We start from the raw sequence: 24,684 nt of genomic DNA, 5'->3' as shown, positions 1-24,684 counted from the left end.
TACCTCCCGGCTTACGTGCACCGCGGTCTGTCTGAAGCCCTCCCATCAAGTGCCCTGATGACTCTTTTGAAGACCTGTCACATTCTGTAACGGCTGCTTTAACCTCCTTGACTGTGCCGTGGCTTTATTTTTCCACGAAGTCGCCCTCTATCTATTAACACCCGAGTGTGACAGAGGACGAGCAGCAGGAGGAGGAACGAGTTGGAGAGGGGCTTGATTTTGGTTGCAGAGGATGAATGATAATAGTGATACAGCGATACTCTATTGATCCCTGCAGGAAAATTCTCTTTCCGCTTGTCCCCTTCCACAGCAGCTGCAGCTGGTATATATAATGTCTTGCTCAAGGACACATTAGCAGGTGTACAGTCTTTGCCAGGGGATTCAGATGTAAAGAAATCATTCCTGATATTGGAGCGATTGAGAAAGACGTTGGTGTTAATTGTCTGATCGTCCTTCAGAGGAAGAAAGGGCTTGTAACGGGACACATGGTTATGGAGGGGAAGATACGCACAAAAGAATAGAAGTGAGTTAGAGAGAGCGGGGGAGTCGAGGTTAGTTGCTGTATTAATTTCTCCTTTCGGAGCAAAATGCGTCTCCCAGGGGACGGGACTGTCTGTCCTGGGATGGCAGATCAGGAATCAAGTTTCCCCCAATATCCAGCTCTGCTCCCCGTGCTCACGTTCACCCAAGAACAGGACACACGCATATCACACACACACGCACACGTACCATTATCGTCAGGAGGGAAAGCAAACCAGTGCTGTTTATTTACTTGACGGTGCAAAACACGTAAACATGCTGAAGGTGAAATTCAGTAAACACACACAGGCGCACATGCAGAGACCTTGAGCCACATACAATGATTTTGTTTCTTTCTCCTGCAGACAGGTGATCAGTAGGGGTGCTGACACCCCCTAATCTGCTGTAATCTGTGTTTATGTAATGTTATTGTCGCTGAAGCGGGCCAGTGATACTGTGGCATTCGGTCAGGAGGGTCCAGTGGAAATGCCAAGAGTTCATGATGTGCTTTCACAGCCAGAACAATCCAAAGACGGCCTCCCAGCTCCCGTTTTCTGTATATCTTACATCTTTCTATCTCTCTGCAATATACTTTATAGCATCAGTAATTTCTGCAGAGTCTGCTCGAGCGGACATACTACAGGAGCGGCAAATACTGACAAATGGTTTTGTCAGTTTATTGTAGCTATCATTCAAAACAAAATGCTGTAGGTGGAGGATTCACTTAATTTTATTGCATTTTTCCCCGGTGCTCTGTATTCTCTGAGTTCTTAGGAGACTTTTTAAACTATTAGTTCTTTTTTCTGAAGCTTTTGACATAATATCTGTGTACGCAGTGGGTGATAACTTCAGCATGATTTCACACAAATGTTACAGGAAATCTAATTTTAACAGCCTGTTATCTAAATCTGCGAGTTTGCTTGTTCGGAAAATGATAAAAACAACCTTTGATGCTGCAGAAACACACAATGAAAAGACAACATATTTCACTGTAATCACTCAGATCTGTGTTTGAGAGGTCAACGTCCGCCTTCCTTCTAGTCTGCTGCTAAGCTTCACCCGAGACCCATCTGCGCTTTCTCTTGGAACTCTTTGCCACCCTGTCACTGCTTTGGTTCTCACATTGCCCTGCTTTAGATTAAAGTTACGCTGGACAGTCCAAACTCTGCAACCCAGCAGTTACTGTAGGTAAAACAGAGCCTGCTTCTGTTTTCACTGGAAATGCGTAAGTCATGGGAAAGCAGCCCTGTAACATCATCCGTAAATGTTGCTGCACCACTGAATATGCTTCTATTTAATCTTGTTTGTATACAAAGGCAAGGGAAAGCTGTCCTAACCTTCGGTGCAGTAACAGTCACTAGCTGCTCGGCATGTGAATATGGACTGAGAGTTCGGGTGATTTTCTCCAGCGACAGAAAGCGTGCGTGATTTCAGCGGAGGTGGTGGGTCGGTTGTATATGTTCATAAAGGTGTTCGTTGTGAGTCGGAGTGTTTAGAGTGCTTAGGAAGCACGGTCTGTGTGTCGCCAGCAGCTGCGGAGGCCATAAGGCAAGTAGAAAATAAATCAATAGCTTTAGCCATTATCTCTCAGCAGCACACTTAAGGCCCGACCCTAATGGGTGGCTGCACCGGCACGCCACCGATTATACACAGAAGCTGAATAATGTGGAAAGTAACTCTGTAGCTAACCGCTGGTAAGGAATTAACATGTTAGTTTATGCATAACACAGCAATGCCCGTCTGTTCACATCTTATTTAGAGGTTTAAATGTCAACAACACTGAGCCGTTCAAGGATAAGAGCGGGCAAATTAAAGGTTGACGAGTTCTCGCGTCTGGAGAGGTACTGACGCCACTCTTGTAAACAAATTTAAAGATTTTGTGTAAACTTTTTGAATAAAATTATTACTCATCTCATTTAAAAAAAACACACAATCTAATAAAGCTTCTCATCAGTTTGAAGAGTGAAAATGGTCATTTATTTTCAGGGACTCAAATGTGATTTTCTTTCTGTAATTGTGACCTTAATGTTTTGGTAAATTAGAAATGTGTCAGTGACAAAACAGCATATAAAATATAAGCTTTAAACCTTCAGTGTATAATAGTTAAAATGTGGTGTGAGTATAGACAAATTTCAGGATCATTCCTGATGTTCCCCCTTGCAGCTGTGGGACATTCTCAGTGATAGCCCAGCCAAAAACACATTTCTGTTTACCAGACTCTTTCCAGCTGTTGGTATTACATTTTATTCTCCATCCACGTGTTTTGTAACTGTATCAGGCACGTGGTTGGTGTCAATAAACTGTAGTTTTCAGGTTGAGGAGGCTGCATGACTGTGCAGGCCTTAATGGAGGCGCACACGCGAACCTTCACCTGTTTAGTATACTCTTTGTCAAGCGCCGGTTTACTGATGCTGTTGCTTTCTTCTTCTTCTTCCCTCTCCGTCTCTGTCTCTTGTCTCTATATATCCCGGGATAGCCCAGGTCTCTGTGTCTTTCTGCTGTTGTCCCTGCCTGGCTGCACCCGCATGCATAGCCCAGCTTAAGTGTTGTTAAGATCATTTTAATTTATAATGGCAGTCACTATAAACATCTGAGGAAGCAGCACCATGGAGACGGCGCTCAAACAAAATCACAATGTAGGACAGTATTTATAAGGTCTGCCTAGCTGCAAAAAAAAAAAAAAAAAAAAAGCACTCTGTAAAGTGCGCACATGTGCGTGTGCCGCTGCTTATGTGGCTGAACATGCACGCTGTCAGGAAAGGTCTTGATTGGCGTGTGCAGATTTGCAAGATGCATGTGCATTCATGCATGTTTATGGAGATTGTGTGCGTAAATACCTGGCCAGTGGCGCTGTGGGCAGAGCATAAACGATAATCAAATGTTAACGAGGGAGCTGTAATTACGCAGGCTGCCTGTCACTCTTGTGAGATTGTTTTTTCCTGCGCGTCACCTCCCCTGCTCTAAAACGTCTTATTTGCAACTGCTTCCCTCGCTGGCAGTGTCGCTGCTTCTAAATTTGTTTGGCAGTTTCTTTTTCAGTTCCTGTTGTGGTAGTCGTCTTCTCTCTTATCTCAGTCTTAGATCAGGACGTTACACTTTTTTTCCTTTCTGTGCCACCCTGTACCTTTATTTGTTTCATTTCCTTCATTATTTTTTTTCTCTTTTGCTCACTGCATGAAGTAAATTCATGACAACAGGTGTATGTACGGGTTTAGAAGAAATCCAAAAGACGTATCGCTTCTGTCTTCAAGCCCCTTTACACCTAATGCTGCTTCTGTTGCTGCTCTGGCCTCAGTTGGACTAATGCGTCACTTTATTATTACAGTGATTGAATATAATGAATGGTTATTGATGATGCAAAGGTTTCAGTCAATGTCGAAAAAAACTTTTCTTTTAGAAAGTTCAGGAACGTGTTATGGCCAGGTGTGAACGCAAAACATAAACCTGCCACATGAAACTGTCCTCATTTTTGTATGTTATGATGTCATGCAGGGGTCTCTCCTGTCTCTATGTTGTTGTTTCTTTTTTTCTTTTTTTCGCACGCGCACACGCATGCACATACACAAAAACACACAGACTGTAAATCTGTCCCTACATGCCTTCAACAGTGTCCTACAACTGTGTGTGTGTGTGTGTGTGTGTGTGTGTGTGTGGATCCTCTGGTCTTGTCTTGGCCCTGAGATTAAAGCGATGTCAGCAAGTGTGTGATGAGACCTCACAGACGATACCTCGCTCTTTTTTCCGCTCTGGCTCTCCTTGTCTCGCTGTCTCTCGTCTATCCAATCCATTATTCAGCCACCTCTTTCTGTCTCTTCTCCACTATTTTTTTCTCATCATCTATCTCTATGTCTGGCTGATACGAACTCCCCGTGGTCATTGCTACTTTCCCCTTTAGCCCTCACCCCTCCTGTTCTATCTGAATATATATTACTGTACTATATCTATTCTCTCTCTTTCTCTCTTGTCTTCCTCTGTCTCTTTTTATCTCCCTTGCTCAATCAGTCATTTTTACCGCCTCAGCTGACAGACCTTGTGATGACCCAGAGTGAACTTTGCCGACTGCATGCTGGACTAATTAATTGTCTGTACTTTAATACAGTGCAAGAAGAAATAGGAAGTGATAAACTGTTATGTGATCAGAGGGTCATCTGACTAAATATTTCTTTTGGGAAAGTTGAGAACAGTATTGTGTTTTAGGCTGATATTTAAAACCCCTTATGACAATGTGAATTGTGAGATGGCAATGTGAGCTGGCAATGTGAGCTGCCGGAAATTTTGTATCCCTCTTTACGTCTCTGTTTCAGTCCACCCTGAGACTGATGTTTTTGGATAAACAGAAACAAGCCGTTCATATTACACTTATCACAGTGATCTGCCATGAATGTGAGCTTGCATTTGTTTTATATTGTTTTAGTGGCGTAATGCAAAAGTTGCAAAAGTTTAGCTGCCTGGCAAATGCGTTCGTCGCGTTGCGGATGTGTCGGCTGGTAAAACCGCACGCCGTGATTCTGCAGGTGCACGGGCGGCTTACATGGAAAGTAATGAGCAAGGGTAGGAGCGTTTCTAGCTTTTGAACAAATAAGGGGCTCAGTCATGTTTGCCTTTTTTAAGGGCCGTGATACACCTAGCCGATGGTCACCTGTTTGCCAGTGTTGGGCCGTCATTGAGCGTCTCTGGGCCTAGTTTTTTTACAGTGTGTCACAGTTGGAAATAGTCCGTCTCCTGTTGCTTTTCAGCTGATTCGGCGTGTTGAATAGGTGGTGGATCGAGCCGGCCAGAGAGATCTCTTTGATTGGTTTTTCAGCTTAACGAATCAGTAGATAAATGGGAGTGATGAGAGTGAACAAAGCGATGAAGGTCAAAGACTCAACTCATTTTCCACCTTTACATCATCTGAACATTCAAATACACAAATACATTAGTTAGTTATTTCCTTTCACTTTCAACTTTTTGGACCAGACAGATGTAACATGAGGTCACATCACAGTCGACCTTTGTTGCCGGTAGTCCTCAGATGTGGGTTTGATGTATCTGCGCCTTAAAGAGCAATCGGTGTCAGTAGGTTGGTGAGCTTATCTACCCCCTGTAATAAATTTAGATAGATAGATAGATAGATAGGTTTTTATTTGTCACATGCACAGTTATACATAGTAAAATTCACAGTGAAATGTATTGTTGTACCTGCAGCCAGTAGTAAAAAATATATAAGTACTACAGTAAACAGTAGAAATTTTATGACATACACATATTTAATGTTTTTTATTGTGCTTCTTGTTTTTACTATGGATTTGTGCACGGCTCACCTTTTTGCAAAGACAAACATTTTGGGCAACGTTATTATATTACAATATCCGAATTCCTAAATGATATCCCATTACACAAGATCTATAGGATCATAAAAATATCTCTCTTGCACCCTCATATAAATAATGCTTTCTTTACTGGATTGTGCCTCAGTTGTCTGCAACTATTAATCACGACCATCACTGCCTGGGCTGTCTCTGGTCTCTGGACAAGAATGGACAGAAAGAATTTAGTTTTTTATATCCCTATGTTGCCTTTATATTATGTATGTGTTTTGTTTTGTTCTCCAAGTGTGTATGCAATACTATTTTTTAATATGGCCATGTAATTAAAGGGAGCCACTGACAGTTCACTGCTGGGTAATTATTGATGGGTGTACTATCTAGCTTGGGTTACCACAGTATTTAGTCATACATGAGTGATACATTGCGTAATACCCAAATTCAGTTTTTCTTTTCTTTTTTCCGACATGGTCAAGAAACCTAGGCTATTTTTAAAAACTGGTGCATGCGTCTTTCAACATGCTGAATGACTCCCTCTACCTCGAACACCGCAACATATTTCCCAGTCAGGCAGTCTCCTTGCATTTTAAAGACCAATATGGCCAGGTCCCGCTACAGGGTCCTCTAGAGTGGAAGGGGTTAAGTGAGAGACAACAGGAAGATCTAAAGCGTACAGGAGTACGAGAGTACAGGAGCAGGGTCGAGGTACGGTGAGATTCAGTATAGGGATGAATAATTCAGAAGAACGTTATCTCCTTGCGCTCAGCCGCCCTTCCCCTCGCTGGCCAATCATCTAATTGGCTGTAATGAGTTAAAGAGGGGAGCAGGTGTGGTTAAGAGGCCCGAAAGTGGCCCACTCTTATACTGGCTCTGCTTCAAAAGAGGAGGGGGAAGAGAGGAAGAGACCTAAAGAGCAAGGAGAGGAGGTGTGGGGAGAACTGGGCAGAAAGGAAAACTAAATTTCCCTGCTCTTCTGATGTTCTCAACGGCATAAGCATCACATAGTTAGTCAACTGAGTTTCGACAGCTAATGTTGACGTCTGCGGTCTCTGACTTATGTTTGAGTGTCCAGTCCAGGAACATGAATGAGGGACTCGGTACGTGTTCTCTCCATCCTGCTTCATGTTTTTGTTAGCTTGTTGGGGTATGTGTGTCAGAGGGGAAAAAATAACACTACACTGCACAAGGATCATATTTATCACCAACCTTTAGGCAAACAAAGGGGCCGGTTTTAGGCACCAAAAACATACTTCCTGTGCTATACCCATTCAGCGAAAAAGGGTCAGCAGTTTTTTTACAGGTCAATATAGATTTTATAATAACCACATGTTTACAGAAGGCAGATGAAGAGTACTTGAGGAGTAGTGGCCTTTATCCTACAAAGAGTGCATCCTACTTTCTGTAGCAGTGCTCTTTTACCCACTGCTTTGGAGTGTGATGTTGCTCAACGCACAAGTAGTGAGAATCAAAAAAAAAAATAAAAAATGGCTCAGACTTCAATTCTCAGTATCGGTGCAACCCAGGAAGTGGTTGTAGAAAACATCGGATTGACTGCAAGTGTGTGGTATGTTAATGTAGAACGTGGCTACACTGCACTGTACGTTCCTTTTCAAGTGGCTCTGGTCTGTGTCTTAATATTACACATGAAAACACTGACAGGTACACACAGACAGACAGACAGACAGATAAAGAGGCATTTAGTCTAACATCGAGTGATAGCAGTACTGACAGTGGGCTGAGGAGAAACACAGAGCAGCATGTGCAGCGACCTTCAAGGTACAAGTGTTTAACCTTATTTACAGCAGAGATAACGTTGGCAGAGAGATAGCGAGGAGGGCTCTGGTTCCTCATCATAGGACTCAACGCACCCATAGCTGCTGCCTATCTGTCCGACTGAGGAATCACCATCAAAGAGGAAACTCCAGCTCCGGGGATGGGTTATGGTGTTGCTGTCATGGTAACCAACTGACAACATGTTCAGGGCGGTTTCTAGGGGAACAAGGTGAATGAGTTGAGGTTACTACACTGTACACGTTTCAGTTCATACATTTTAATTAATCTGCTACCTTAAAAAATAGATAATAATAATAAGATAATAATAATTTGAGGAAAGTTCATTTGAAATTTGGTAAAGGGTGAATTACCGTTTTTTACAACCTGGACCTTATTTCTGGCATAAAATACGATCGTTTACCATATAACTTTGGTGTCATTTGTAGTGGTTCAGGAGATATTTAGATCTGCGTATATCCATATAGTGGGAGTGACTGGGGCACCGGAACGCAGCCTCTAAATAACGCATTATCTGCCGCAAAACTCGTTCTTTTCACCAATATTTTGTTATGATACGCTAGTGCTATTCCCCGTTGAGTCTGGAGTTACCTGTTATCATCGTCCAGGGTCTGTAGATTGACCTACTAACTTCTCACCTGGATGATGCGGACGTGCAGCGGTTTGTTGTTCTTTGGCCAGCTGTTCCTCTCTCTGCCTCTGCATCCTCCTTTCAACAAGCTCCTCATCCGTATACTCTGGCTCAAAACGGTAAGGACGTCCATCATAAACAAAGTTGTCGTCTACAACCTCAGAATCGGAAAAATATTCAGCCATTTTGCAAAAAACTAGCAGTAGCAAATTACAAGTAAACAAGCCTACTGTTGCGTGCGCATCATCCAGGTCAGAAGTTAGTAGGTCAATCTACAGACCCCGGATGATGACAACAGGTAACTCCGGATTCAACGGGGAATAGCACTAGTGTATCATAACAAAATATTGGTGGAATGAACGAGTTTCGCGGCAGAAAATGCGTTATTTAGAGGCTGCGTTCCGGTGCCCCATTCACTCCCACTATATGGATATAAGTGGATCTAAATATCTCCCGAACAACTACAAATGACACCAAAGTTATATGGGTGAGTAAACAATCATATTTTAAGCCAGAAATAAGGTCCAGGTTACGGTAGTTCCCCTTTAAGTTCATTACAGACAGCTGACATTGTGCATTACAGGCAGACATTTTTACAGATTGCAGACAAACACTATGTATCGTGGGTACAGTCTTTTTAGATCAATAGTTGATCGTTGTGTGGTTGTGAGCTGAGGAAATCCTTACTAAAAAATAACTCGACCCATATAGGCTGTTGCCACATAGTACCTGTAATAGATATATTTGTGTTGGTGCAGATGTCAGCTGCTTAGCCAAAGTCGTGTCGCGTGATATTCCATACTGTCCGATAGCAACAAATTCTAGTTCATGAAGAATCCAAAGGTGTTCCCATGCCCAGGTTTACCCAGCTGGCAGTTCTTGGTAAACCTCCGAGGAGGGGGGTCACTAACTCAGGAAGAATCCTTAACACATGCCCACAAACCCTCATCTTGCCCCTTTTGATGTGACGGTGCAGTGGCTTAATTCCCTCCTCCCTCAAGCCTCGGCCATTAATAACAGCGGACTAAACATCACTGCAATCATTGTGTCCTGCATAAATCCCGTCAGCTCCTCCTTGAGATCCGCTGACCACCGGGACTGTGTGTGACCCCTGCTCGCTTTCTCACACACCTCACCTCAGACTGCCCGGGCCAATCCCATTACCCTGAGTTCAAATGTCACAGCCACCGCTTTCTTTTTGTTGTTTCTCAATCCTCGAGAGCTGCCCCTGACCCTGTGTAATCCATCACTGGAGATCCCTGCTGCCATAGTAACAAGATTAGACCTGTCACAGAGTAATGATGATTTGCCAGAGATTCAGTCATAGCCTGAGTCAAGGAGGGGTGTAACCAGAATGTGGGGTGTACATGTGTGGTGGGTTTTGGTGGTTGACTTCTAATGTGGGATGTGCGCTGCTTTCCACTGGTTCCTCTACTGGGTGAAGATTTGAAGTTGTCCAGTGGGAAACACTCAAGAGTTTTCCTAGCTTCCTACAGTTTAGTATCAGCAAACACCCATCCCCAGCCTCTAGCCCTGCTGATCCAAGCTGTGTGAAGGTTGAGCTAGCACTGGTGAAATGTCAGCGTTATACAAGCACACTGGTGTGCGAAGTGGCTGCCCGTACACCTACTGAAGGGTTTGTAGGCTCCGCGCTAATTGGCTAGCTCCTGGTAACAATACGACAGCTAAATGTCAGAGCCCTCTCAGCACTTTGTATCCGTACTGGTGGCATCTTTTGTTTCTGTATAGTACTCTTCACTGACAGCAACTCCATAAGCTGCAAAGAGCAGGAATTAAAAAAAAAAAACAGACACAATGGAGCACATGAGCTGGGCTGCAGTGTTACGTTGTGTGCACATTCATGGGTCAGTGTGTACGCCTGATTATAAGCTCATTCAGGTCTTTATGATGCTTAGTGGGCAACTGGTGTCAGTATTGTGGCTATAAGTCACACAGTTCAGCCATGGTCACATAAATCTTCTATAATTTATACAATTTCACGCTGAATTATCCTGATGTTGTAATAAACACGCCCATCTGATTTCCCACCAGGTCAAGCCACCACCAATCTCCAAGAAATTGCGTGCAATTACTATTAACGCGGGCCCCCGTTAGATAACACGCCCATACACGAGCTCGGGCAGCCCTCATGAAACCATTCTCATGAATTTATCCTCCTGCTGTGGTTCTACTTTAATTTCACTCCATTTACTGGTTAAAAATGTGACCACACTGCACATATTTCTTCAGTCTGCAACCATCCGTGCTGCATATTTGCACAGAATCATTGAGGCAAAACAAACCACCGGTATAAAGTACATTCCTCCTTACAATGAATATACAGACGCTCTATAATATAGATTTAGTGCACCCTGTGTGTGTGAGCAGTGCATAACAGCAAAAAATTGAAAATGAAGTGCATTAAGAAACACTGAAATGCTGTTTCATAAATGTATTTACTATGAATGAAACATTGAGGGGAGACATAATAGAAGAAACGCATATAGTAAGTTGGTTTAGCTTACTATACACAAATCACACAAAAATACACACATTAACAACTCTTGTCACATTGAGCTGAGTGTACTTTTTTCACAGCAAGCAGGAAATAATATCTCAAGGTAGCCAAAGTTTTCTTGCTATATTTTCTCATTTCTTATGAATTGATGTTCTGCAGCCCAAGATAACTATGGCTTGTTTAAGTGAGATTCTCGCGTATGAAGCTCTAGTCGAGCCCAGAACAGCGACTAACAGAGGTCACGTCCTTGCGCGTTTTGTAATTTCTAGCAAACTGAGGTGCAATTAAAGTTTTTCCCAAATGTCTATAAAATGACAAGATATGCCTGTAGTGTTGCTACCTGGACATTGCTCAGAGTAATCACGCAAAAAACAATGCTCCTTAGAATTTCTGGTTCTCCTGCTCCAGCCCTCACACTTGATCCACAGTTAATACAAATATATCTATTAATGCAGCTTCAAATTAGTCTTGTGGACTGGAGTTTGGAGCAAAGTTTAGTGTATTAGATTGTTTTAAAGCATTCTTTTTCTTAGTCTGAGCGAACAGCGTGGTTTTTAAGGGGTGTGCCGCCACAAGCCAAACATTTTAAACTCCTAGCTCCCTAAGATCCTGGCTGCTCCTCACTTGTTTGTGGAAAAAGATGTTTTTTAAGACTCAGTAAAGACGATAGCTTGTTAAGTCGGATATTTATAGTACAATAAAGTGTAGGGAATTTAACAAGTGAGGTTGAGCTCGAGTGTCTTGTTTTGCAAAATGATATAATGGAAATACGCTGTGGAACAATATGGAAAGATATTAAAATACTGGTATTTTTTTCCACTTGGAATTTGTGTGTAAGGGCTCTCGCCAAAAAAATTAAAAATGGAAGGACCCAAATGCAGTACACGCACTGGGAATGAAATAACAATAGTCAGTTTGATAAAACTTACTGAGTTAACAAAAGGATTTGCAGTGATACGCAGAAAAAAAAATAAAAATCCACACTAAGTCCAAACGTAAGGAGTAATCCAACGCAGTACGAGTCCAAACAGAGTCCAGCAAAATGTAATCCAGTGAAAGAAAAATACACAGAACCGGGAGATACGAGAACCTCGACAACATAAAGGTAGAATGAAGACAATGAGATGGGAGAACAAGACTTGCCACAGCCAGGGATCACAGGTAGGGAACACCTGGCAAGAACGTCTCGGAATAATAAAAAAAAAAGATGCAATGAGAAGGGATAGCGGGAGAGACAAGGCTATATATAAACAAGAAGATGATGACATAACGAAACACAGGTGAGACTACTGGGGGAGGAGCATGCAGACTAAAGACACAGGTGAAAACAGTCACAAGGAACACAAAGACGCGACACATTACAAAATAAAACAGGAAACACAAGCCAACCCCTAACCTTTTTTCACAATTAAACCTCTTCTTTTTACCTGAACTGCATACACCAGTTGTCCAGTGTCAGGTCATTCCTGTGCCAGTGAGCACCGGGAACAAACATCCAGTGAACGGAAGAAGCCATCTGTTTACCTGACCAATACATCAGAAAGAATAGTTTCAATGAATCAAAACCAGGGGACAAAGGACACAATTATGATGTGATGTAACACTGTGGCTGAGCGGGAGTGCAAACACTGTGTGTTTATGTGTGTGCGTATGTGTGTCTGTTGACGGTAGGAACTTTTAAGGCCGTTGTGACTGGAAGTGACATTCTCCAGCAGGGAAAATGTATCAGTCTAATTGGCACTCTGTTTGAAATGCATCATCCCTGGACAGACAATGGAACAGTGTGGCAGTCAGTGGCTGTTTATTGAGAGGGTGCGTGTGTGTGTGTGTGTGTGACTATGTAAGACTATCTGACTGTACAGTAGGTTTGATCTGTGATGGAGAGTGTAAGCGCACTTTCGCGTAGCAGATTATTTGAGCGTGCGTGTCCGATAGCGCCGCTCGTGATCCAAACTGTCAAGGTTGCACGGTGGCGTTTCTTACTGATGACCTCTCAAGATGTAAATAATACATCTAGTCATGTAAAATTCCCGAGGGTTGTGGCAATCAGTAGAAAACAAACACATTTGTCTCGTTTTTTGCACAGCACGCTCATGTCAGCCCCCACCCGTCCCCACCCGTCCCGGTGCATGCGCCAGTGCTGGAGCCTGTGATTTGCTCAGTCAGCTTCTTTCCTCATGAAAAAGCACATTTCACCTCATATTTGTCTGTGTGTTGTTTTTTTTTTTCTTGTTCCTGCCTTGAAAAGTTTGCCGTCCCAGAAGGAGGAGGAGGAGGAGGAGGAGGGGGTAACGGGCACGGAGACTGGCCTGTTCTCGGCTACACTTGTGCTCTGCTGCCTACCTGCGCACATTTCTCCTGCAGTCGCTATTTAAGGAGTGAAACGCTATTAATATCTTTCTACTGTTTCCACCTTTCTCCGTTCTCTCCCTTCCCAGCCTCTGCTGACGACACTCTCCCTCCTCCTTCTCACTCTCCGCTCCTTCACCTTTTCCTCTTTCCTCCTCACTGGACAAGCCTCAGTAGTTCCACAATACAGTTATTGTACTGTTTGTTAATGCTGAGCTGCTGTTGTTTTGTGTGCACAGTGAATGTAAATGTGGAGCGTTACGTTCCCAAGCTGATATTTGACATAGGCTAACATGCCTGTCAGACTTGGCTGCTGTAGATACATCTCATGTTCCCCCTGAGCTTTTTTTGGCGCATTTATTTAAGCGGGTCTATATATTTACCAGTGGATGTCCTTGCAGAAGGTGTCACTGCGAGTGTGTGTTCAATAATTGGGCTGCGTTGTTGTTTGTGTCTGGGTCAATGGTGTCATTAGAGCCTCTGGGATTCGGGCGGGCGATGAACACTCTTATAAATGTGCACTTACATGTGCAGATGCAGCGACTCGGCCCATACCTTGCTTCTCTTCTTACTCCTTTCCTCATTTCAGGCTGCTCTTTCTTTCCCTTTAAATTGTCAGCCATCTGTCCCTGCATTTTTCCACCTCACTGTCATCTGTTTTTTCTTCCTTCTCGGTCTTCATCACCGTCCTCTCCTCTCCTCTGCCTCTGCCTCCTCTGTTGTGTGTAACTGATAGCTCCTTTATCATCCAATGGTGATTCAATCAAAGCTGCATTTTCCCACAATCCAGCTCCGCTTCTCTCCGCTGGCCGGCACGCAGCGGAGAGAGAGCGCTAACATCACACACACACACACACACACACACTGCATAATGCAGCAATACACAATGTTGTATTTGTTTATTAGAACTGGTAATACCTTTTTATCTCACTTTGGTATTCTCACAGGCCTTTCGGAGTAATGCGAGATCTCCTTTCTCACTTATGTACACTTACAGGAAAACAGCCGTAGAAGCACAGTGCCCAGCTTCCATTAAAAGCAATCCGGTTGCCATGTAGGCTGCCGAACGTTTATTTGTTGTCTGCCCCACCAGCCGTCCAATGGCCCTCTGGAGCTTCACAGGCCAGGAGCCAAACTTTATGCACTTTATACATGGAGAGGCTTGTAGCGTGTAACAGGGATCGGTTAGAGATTCAGCAGACAGAGACAGTACCTGGGGTGCAGATACATAAGAAATGTCCAGATAAATATGGTTTCTTTCTTTCTTTCTCTCTTTCTTTCTTTCTTTCTTACTGCGCTTGCATTTTCCTTGAATCTCCACAGTGTCCACGAGACAAATTGCACACTGTTGGATTTTTGGAGAAAACTCTGATATCCACCGTATATAGCAGAGCATGCATTATTCTTTCTAAAAAAAAAACTTCTGGGGCACTTACTAATGCAGACAGCCTTACAGTAAACCTCCTGAGCGGCACACTTTCATAAATTATTTTATCCATTACATCATGTCTTTTTGATACACTACACGACACGTGGTGCATCCATACATGCTCATTTATAATGCATTTAATGAGTCCAGGTTTCACTTCACTTTACCCCCCCACCTCCCCCCTTTTTTAACTATCCTGCCCATGACAGCAATACTTATTTGGATATTTACCATCCTCCTAAATTATGAACCCTTTCAAATATCTTAGAGTATTGTGATATTGTGATATTTTGTTGAGGCAGGTTAGACCGACCCACATTTTTCATGGATGTCCCCTGAGGCCAGCCCTGCTGATTTGGTGCATTTCAACAGATGCCTTGCTCTTAATTGACATTTCCTCAACAGGGAGGGAGGGAGGGAGGGAAGGAGGATGGTCGTACCGAGGTTGATGTGCGGCTGTAGTGGAGAAAATGTGCCATCAGCAGAAATGTGACTCCCGTCCACCTATATCTCCTTCCGTCCTATCATCTGTTTTTATTTATTTATTTATGTATCCATTTTTTTTATATGTATATTTATTTAATCATTGAGGACAACAAGAAGGATTCAAGCATATTCACGGTTTCACTTAAATCCATATGAGGATAAGAGGTGATCAAAAAGCTACTGAAGGTACCTTTACTTAAATGTTGTGTTGAGAAACTTTTTTTAATGTAGTTTATCAGCCACAACATTATGACCACTGACAGGAGACGTGAATAACATCGACCATCTTGTGACAATTCAGTGTTCCACTGGGAAACCTTTGGACCTGGCATTCATGTGGATGTTACTTACACATGTACCACCCACCTAGACCAGACCAGGCACCCCCACCCCATAGCAATGACACTCCTTGATGGCAGCAGCCATCCCCAGCTGGATGCAGCCTGAGACAAGCACACACACACAAAAGTGGTTTAGGAACAACTCAAAGAAACAGCACAAGATGTTGACCTGGCCTCAAAATTCACTAGATCCCAAACTGATCAAGTATCTGTGGGATGATCCACAGAGGCCCCTCCCCTCAACCCATAGGACCCAAAGGCCCCCACTAACAACATTCTGTTTCCAGACACCACAGGACACCCTCAGAAGGCCCATGTCCATTCTCTGATGAGTCAGAACTGTTTTGGAGGCACAAGGGAGACCTACATAATATTAGGAAGGTGGTCATAATGTTATGCCTGAGTGGTGTATATCGTATTATCAGGTCAAGTCTGGTGCTTCTTCTGTTAGACCTGAGGGTAAGAAATGCTTTTGGAGAATAAGGTAATAGAGCTTGTTCTTCAAGCACTAGAAATAAAATAATAATAAAAACCCACTGAAATCTTTGCAAGTCAGTTTTTAAAAACAAACAAACACAGGACAAAGACATTTAAATGACCAGTAGATCATGTAAATCATCTTTTATTGCCATATGTGACGTTGGAGGACTTGAGGTCTGTCTGTGGCTTCTGGATTGAATGAGTTTTCAGTGGCTGGTTACACGACACCCAGCAGAATTTTACTCTATGATTACCACAAACTGGCTGCATAAACTGATATGGCGAGTACGCTGGCAGAAACTAAGTGCAGTGTTTTGAAGTTGTAAGGGATTGTATTATAGCCAGGTAATGCAGAGTGGCTTTCATGACTTGTTGTGTCTGCGTTTTATAAAAGCCAAGCTGTCGATCCAGATATCGGTGCTACTTTCCTGTCATAAAGCACAAGTCAATGAAAGAAACCACCTGAGATGCGGCCCAGACTAATCTCCTCCTCATGGAAATACACACAACTCGTCGAGTTAATTGAGGGGAAAAGGACAGACGGTTTAGTCAGCACACTGCTCAGCTGATGAATGACCAAAATGCATTGTTTGCAGAGAGTCATCTGGGTGTATTTTTCAAACTTATTCTTCCGTGGCTGAAGCACAAACTCTCCCCTGTGCACGCATCACTGGGCAGAGAAATATACAGTGGTAATTGGGGGTGTCTGTTTATTCACACTCTGTGTCCGGTGTCTTTCTAACTGTCTAAATTCTACTTTGTCTTTCTATTTGTAGCGTCCCACCATCTGGAAACGGTGGCCAGGCAGGCAGACAAAACCAAAACAGTATTATCTTGACATGAGACGTTTTAAATTGACTATATAAATCACTGCTGGTAGAAATATTGGCTCCCGTCATTCTCGTGTGGAGCTTTAAACCTTAAATGGAAAGTTCCAGTGTTTAGGATTTAGTGGCATCAAGCAGTGAGGTTGCAGACTGGATACCCTCCATCACCTCGAGAAACTAAGTTGGCTACCACCCCGGCATACCAGGTAGTTTCTCACAAAGAACCATCTGGGGAAGTTGTCCTGGGAGACTGTTTGGATAAAGTAGGAATTTTTAAAATATAGTTTGCAGCTGACTGGATGAACCACCTATCTTCACAAGAGGAAACACAACAAGCTGCAGTCTGCGGAGCGGGTCTGAGCACCTAGCTACGTAGTTAGGATGTTGGTAGAGGATTCCCTTTGTCTTTGTAAGGAAAATTATATGAACGCTGTTGCATTCATGGTACTGACTACAAGTCAATTTTAAATGGAGGCGGATTATGCGATGCTATAAACTGCTGGACACTTGTTGCCGTGTGGCAGACGTGGCGTGCTACAAATGCTACAAGTTGAGCTGGACTTTTATTTCAGTGCTCCAATGACACGTTGACATGTCAACCAGTCATCGGTTTATTTTTAAATGGACCATAACAAACACATGAGCAACGCTTCAACGGCGACTTGTCGACAACGCAGCTGGCCACACTTTGGCTGTTTTGTAACTTTTGTCGGTCGTGGTGTGAACCCACCATGAGGATGAGGTAGTTCCTCGCATGTTCCTGGTTGGTCTGCACCTTTGTGGACCAACCGCAGGGAAACAAACTTGAAGCCTGTCAAAATCAGCTGTCGATTGATTTCGTGATCTCAAGACCTGCCCTGCGGTGCAAGGTGGTCTCCGCTTAAATGTCAAAACATGACATGTCCCCTAACTGCTGTAGAAACACAATGGCGGTAGAGGAGGACCTGCTTACTGTGCAGACATGAAGAGCTCAACAGAAACACAACAGCTCACAATAAACACACGTGATAATATGCTAATTAAAACATAATTATGAATACGTTGCTACCTTTCACTTCTTTTGTCCTCTTGACGTCTGCTTGTGGAATCAATAATTACACAGTATATTCAGTCCGGTATTTGTTTTTCAGTGTTTGTTGTCGGACTTGCAACCAACTTTAAAAAAGCGGCTTTTTAAAGTGAGAGCTTAGAATGCATTTTATTTCGTACACATTAGCCTGATTAGATTGTTGATCGTATTACTAATCAAAGAAAGAAAGGGCACCATTGTGTGAGGCCTAGAAAATTGGGTTAGTGTCCAGGAAGTTGGGCTGTGGCATCTAGACCAACTGGACCAGCAGCTGCCACCGGGCTAATCCTGCCTCGCTGTTCTGGATTCACTTCCACAGAAGGCAGGGAGTGTTTGTGTGACCGTCTGCAGCACTGTTTACCTCTGTCAGCTTATTTATTTATTTATTCATTTAACTTGTGTGTTCTCATGTGATCATTACCTGGTCACAGAGGCGTTGTTTCCACGCTGTGGTTTTGTCACTAAGCTGCAGACTGTGTCAGGAGTTTTGTGTTTGATGCAGCACTTCTCCTTTTTACCACCAATCTCTCTCACATGAGTTTTAATGTCATTAAACTATTTAAAATGAACCGATTATATAAAATGACATAATATAATACAGATTATGGAAGGTGCAATGATTAACAGTAATGAAAACTGAAACCAAGCATTATATTCTGCCTTAATTGAAATTAAATCCCACCTCTTCTGTCTTGTGGTAATACTGTAGCTCCTTTTAAATATCTCTGTCACTGTTCCACTGAAACAACATCCAACAATAACTTTTCCACTTGTAAGGCAGAGCATTAGTGCCAACACTTTCCTTTTCAGCGACACATCATTCCACGCAGAAAACCATAATGTTAACATAAAGTTAATGCACCAATCTTCGAGGGGAAATGATTTTTGACAGGTACTTTGTAACTCTCTCCCACAAAGATTTGCCGGTGGGTGAAATCTTTTGTTTTTCATTTTTTCTCTGTAAGAAGGACTCATGATTGTAATTTCCAGTTGTGAGAGCTGCTCATGACAGTAGTTATGGTTTAGTTTAAAAAACTGTGCTCAGTGGGTTTTTTTTCCCCCCCTTGTGTGTTCCCCCTAGACTTGAACTTGGTTGATGGATTGTTGAGTGCCGCTTCCCACATCTCCAAAAATGAAGTGTTTATAATAAGAAGAGAGCACCTTAAACATGACACACAATTGATTAGAATTTATGGTGTGTTTTATTTTGGAGTAGTTCCCAAGTTGAAGTGGCCATTATGTCTATGGGACAGTAATTTTTGTCCCAGCCAAGCTGCATGTCAGTGGTAAAATACCAGTAAACTTACAGTAGTGAATTCTAACATTATACTACAAGGTTTAGATCACTATACTAGACTAATATTTGGTACTCTACTATACTAAAATATACTAATATTCTATACTATACTATACTAGTATTTTGTACTCTACTATAATATACTAATATTCTGTACTATACTATACTATACTATTATTTTGTACTCTACTATACTATAATATACTAATATTTTATACTATACTATACTATACTATGCTATACTATACTATACTATACTATACTATTAAACTAATATTCTGTACTATACTGTACTATACTATACTATACTATACTAATATTTTGTACTCTACTATACTATAATATACTAATATTTTATCCTATACAATACTATACTATACTATACTATGCTATACTATCCTATACTATACTATACTATACTATACTATTAAACTAATATTCTGTACTATACTATACTATACTAATATTTTGTACTCTACTATACTATAATATACTAATATTTTATACTATACTATACTATACTAATATTTTGTACTCTACTATACTATAATATACTAATATTTTATACTATACTATACTATACGAATATTTTGTACTCTACTATACTATAATATACTAATATTTTATACTATACTATGCTATACTATACTATACTATACTATACTATACTATACTATTAAACTAATATTCTGTACTATACTATACTATACTATACAGTACTAATATTTTGTACTCTACTATACTATAATATACTAATATTTTATACTATACTATACTATACTATACTAATATTTGCATATGTGCATTTTTTTCTGAACTATTTTCAGCCTCTTTTTCACAATGAAGGTCTATGGCACTGAAGAATAGCTGTACCAGGCTTCTGATACACAGGAAACACTTTAAAATTAAAGTCAAATCATTTAATCTGCTGGCAGTTTGTAAAAGAGAGAAAAATAAATACAATATCACTGGACTTTAACTTTCATTGATTTTATTTATTTGTCACCTATTTAAAAATCAATGTTGAAACTCATTCATGAGATAAACTCAGACGTAGCCAATACTGCATCATGTGTATCTACCTCACATTAATGTTTGTGCTGTGTATTAGTAGTTGTTTCTTATCTACATTAACTGAGCAAAAACTACAAATGTTGCTCCATTTAGTCTGATTCTTGAGCCGGTGACGGAATATGACTGTGCTGCTTTTCTGCTGTTTCATGGATCAACAGTTACTTTCTTTTTTATTTGCAATTCATTTTTTTCTCTTGGTTAATCACGCAGAGAGTGAACAGAGCATATTTTAATGAGTTTTATTTAGTCCATTTGTTTACGCTCTGAGGGGATTAATTCAAACCCAAGAGTGTCCTTAATTCTAATGGGTACAGTGTGAAATATGTTGGACTTTTGAGTGATTATACGTGTGTGTGTTTTTCAGTTTTCTGTTGGTGTTCAGCTGCTTGGTCTTGTCTGTGTTCTCCACCATACCCGACCACCAGAAGTTCGCCAACCAAAGCCTCTTCATCCTGGTAGGACCTCTTCCCTTCGTCTGCTTTGCTATCTCACACATTCATGTACAAACACACTCGACAACTTAAGCACACATTTACACACACTGCCCTTCCACACAAGCTGCGTATCCACGTGCGCTTGAATACGTGTTTTGTTTGCCGGTAGCGGCGCAGGAACTCACAGGCATGAATCACTAATCCTAATAGCTATCCCTTGATCTTCCCTCTTCCTCTGTGCCTTAGCTGCCTTAGTGAAAGGTAATGGACACCCACTGCCTCCTTCTCAACCTGACTTGTCCTTTCAAAAAACCCCTCTTCCCCTCTCACTTCCCATCTTGCTCAACTTTATTTAATGGCAGTCCTCTTGACGTTCGCATTCCCTCAGTTCACTCTTACGATCAATCACCTGGCCATTAGCAGACAATCACCCATTAGTGGCCTTTACTTACACAAACATTTGCCATAATGGCAGATTGGTTCAGTGCACCTTAAACTGCCTGTACAGGCCAGAAAACTGGAAGTAGACAAAGACAGAAAGAGATGAGGCTGTGACTTACATAATATTGAACACTGAAGTCTTGGCTTCATAAACAGAGTGTAAGGAATGTAAAGCATGTGAAGAATATACATTTATCAGCAGGCAGTGACGCTCTGAGACAGAGATATTGTGTGGTTTTCCGCTTTGTGGGCAGATGTGTTCATGGGCTGCTGGAAAAAAAATGGAAAGTTACCTCTCAACTTAGATCTTTATCACATATGTTGTGACAACCTGGGACAACATATTCACATGATCCTTTCCACAGCATTGATGTTTGCTTACTTTTTGTCGTTTCTTAAAGTCATTACAATGTGATGCTATAAATAAAGTAGATAACTTGAGTGTTTCTGTTCAGGAGACATGTGCTAAACGCATTTTACACAAAGAACAAATTCAATGATTTTATGGAAAAACTGATAATCATCACTCTCTCTCTCTCACACTGTGTGTGTGCGTGTGATTTGCAGGAGTTCGTCATGATTGTGGTGTTTGGGTTGGAGTACTTCATCAGGATCTGGGCGGCTGGCTGCTGCTGCAGATACCGTGGATGGCAGGGACGGCTGAGATTTGCCAGGAAGCCTTTCTGTGTCATAGGTTAGTGTGTGCGTGTGAACAGCAAACGAACACACGTCAAAGTGCCGTGTGTGTTCATGAGAACTTGTATGAAATCCCATGACCACATAAAGCCTGTTCCCATCTACTCTCTCTTTGTCTGAACCCCCCTTCTGTGTAGACTTCATCGTTTTTGTGGCGTCACTGGCAGTGATCGCTGCGGGGACGCAGGGCAACATCTTTGCTACGTCAGCCCTGCGGAGCATGCGCTTCCTGCAGATTTTGCGTATGGTTCGTATGGACCGACGAGGAGGCACCTGGAAACTACTGGGCTCAGTGGTTTATGCTCACAGCAAGGTGGGGATGAAAGAGGCAATCAGCAATATGCATTATTATAAAAGCAGAGATGCTCCCGAGAGCTACCTTTAAAAGGCTCATGGTCATGATGGTTATTAAAGGGATAAATAACCTAATAACTTTCTGTGTTAAGCAATATGCGGTGAGTCTAATGGATGACCAGCTGTTACTTGATTACATCCGCTGCCCTCAAACATCAAACTCACTTTAGCTGCTCATGTTTAGCCATTAGTTATTAGCTTTAGTGCTGACCTAAACCCCTGACACATGCCGGTCAGCTGCTGAACACATACATAAGAGAACTGTGATGATGATGAACTGAAGCATCAGCTGTCTAAGCGGAAGTTTGTGGCCAAGTCAAAGCTGAAGCCTGATCTCATCTGATTATGATGAGAATTTAGTCAATATGATGATAGCGATGCGGTAATGACAGCAGGTATTATGATGGTGAAGATGCTGATACTTACTCTCTGCCTCACAGGAGCTGATTACAGCCTGGTACATAGGTTTCCTGGTCCTGATCTTTGCCTCCTTCCTCGTCTACCTGGCAGAGAAAGATGTCAACTCGGACTTCAACACCTATGCAGACTCCCTCTGGTGGGGAACTGTGAGTACTGCATAATGTGCCCACAAACAGCCTCAATGTTGCTGTGGAAATAATCCCATTTTGTGAACAACATCTTATCAGTGCTTTACTTTTGAACAAAAAGAAGCCTAAAAACGATCACCAAACCCTTGGGAACTATTAAAACAATAAATTAGCTCACAAGTATATTATTGTTCTTGACAAATGCAATTTCTTGTCAGAGTTTTAAAGAGAAGAGTGATTTGTCATTTCATCTTTTCTGATAAAAGTCTTTTCCCACTAGACCTAAACTCATGACAGTCCTGGACAAATTACAGGTGTAACTGCGTTGTATATTATATAAATAACTGATTCCATATTTATTCATATACCTAGATAACTTTGACCACTATCGGCTACGGTGACAAGACCCCTCATACGTGGCAAGGACGGCTCCTGGCTGCCGGCTTTGCACTTCTGGGAGTCTCCTTCTTTGCCCTCCCAGCTGTAAGTCTCCCATATTCTTTCAAATCCCGGTTCACGACTCCTCTAGTCCAAAGTCACAAATTGGGCTTCTGACTTTGATTTGACCTCCATCCTTCAGGGAATTTTGGGTTCAGGCTTCGCCTTGAAGGTTCAAGAGCAACACAGGCAGAAGCACTTTGAGAAGAGGAGGATGCCTGCTGCAAACCTGATACAGGTAAGGACCCCGGTGAATGTCATGTACCGTTTAATCACACTGGGCAGCCACGTAGGATGTTCATTTTTGCTTTGCTTTTTGTTGTGTGTTTTTTTACTCCTTAGGCTGCATGGCGTCTCTACTCTACAGATGCCAAACACTCCTATCTAACTGCTACATGGTACTTCTATGACAGCATGTTGCCTTCGTTCAGGTAGGTTCTCCCATCAAGCTTCACGTTCAGATCTGAGTGGATTCGATGTCATTCGTTTGGAGTGTCGTAATAAATGCAGAGAAATCTGAGAGTCGCATCACAAAAATGCTAAATTGTCAACACTAGTCTGTGATAGTTTGTTTAGCCCCTGCTCATACACACATCACACCTGCCACCTCTGGACTGTTAACAACTCTTTTTCAGTTAAAATGGAGGTTGTAGTGCAATACTATCCATTTTTTTCCTCCATTCAATTATTATTTTTTTTTAATTATTTGAAATTTCTCCTGACACTACTCATTTACATCTTTGTTAATTTTGTTCTACGCAGTGGTTTCTTACATATCGCATTTTACGTATTAATTTGACTAATTATTATTTGCTTAAAAGGAGGGGAACATGAGAAACAAGAATAGAAACATGCATCTGTTTTTCATTAACATCAAGTCACAGTATTGGTTTCTAAATCGGAGTCTTCCCACGTCATGTGTCTGTGAAGACTCTCAGGCATCCAGGTCATGGTGTATCGAAAACAAATGTAAAACAAAGGCAGCTGTTTGCTCGTTGGTTTCCTCATCCTGTCTTCCTTCTGTTCTGAAGAAGACACTTTTGGATGAGTGATGAAACATCTTCAAGACAACTAAAACCATCCCAGCTGCCTTTGTTTTACCTCTGTTTTTGATACACAGATCATGTTCTTCATATTTACCTCATTTGTCCCTCTTCTTTTGAGTGTTTGGACCATTGATTTGGCCTTTTTGTGTTTTGTTTTTATCATTTGTTGTGTTTTGTTCATTTGTCATGTGTTTTTTTTTTGTTTATTTGTGCACGTGGGTGTCAGAGAACTGACGCTACTGTTCAGTCACCTCCAGCGACAGCGTAACACCAAGAAGGTTCTCCACAACTCCCACCACACGCTGCTGTCAGGGCTGCGGCCCTACAGCTCCCCCTACCTGTCGGGGGACAGGTACGAACCCCGCCAACTCTTACAGCCTCACAGTGCATCCTGGCAGGCGGCAAAAGTCTACCTCCAGTCATGCAAACACAAGTTAAGGAACAAAACATTCAGCAGGTGTAGACACACACCAAAACATCCAGACTGCCTGCTTCCAGAGCTTTCTGCATGGATGTGTTGTTTATCTAACAGTCGTTCACTAATGTGATCTGAGACCACTGTGTTGCAGGCCCTCCTGCTTCTCTGCATCTTTGTCTGCTGAGCTCACAC

At 42.1% G+C, this 24,684-nt stretch overlaps 1 protein-coding gene across 1 annotated transcript in view; it reads left to right on the top strand.

Moving 5' to 3' along the window:
- kcnq4 (potassium voltage-gated channel subfamily Q member 4) overlaps nt 1-24,684 on the top strand; it is a 44,911-nt gene that overhangs the window by 8,351 nt on the left and 11,876 nt on the right. Inside the window, exons 2-9 of the mRNA XM_084563355.1 lie at nt 20,482-20,572; nt 21,560-21,686; nt 21,826-22,001; nt 22,483-22,608; nt 22,963-23,073; nt 23,171-23,266; nt 23,371-23,459; nt 24,301-24,426. Coding sequence (XP_084419481.1) covers nt 20,482-20,572; nt 21,560-21,686; nt 21,826-22,001; nt 22,483-22,608; nt 22,963-23,073; nt 23,171-23,266; nt 23,371-23,459; nt 24,301-24,426 — 942 coding nt within the window. The remainder of the gene's footprint in view (nt 1-20,481; nt 20,573-21,559; nt 21,687-21,825; nt 22,002-22,482; nt 22,609-22,962; nt 23,074-23,170; nt 23,267-23,370; nt 23,460-24,300; nt 24,427-24,684) is intronic.

The sequence above is a fragment of the Chelon labrosus genome (genome assembly GCF_963514085.1).
Source record: "Chelon labrosus genome assembly, chromosome: 16".
Classification (NCBI taxonomy): domain Eukaryota; kingdom Metazoa; phylum Chordata; class Actinopteri; order Mugiliformes; family Mugilidae; genus Chelon; species Chelon labrosus.
This window is presented reverse-complemented; position numbering and strand designations above follow the sequence as displayed.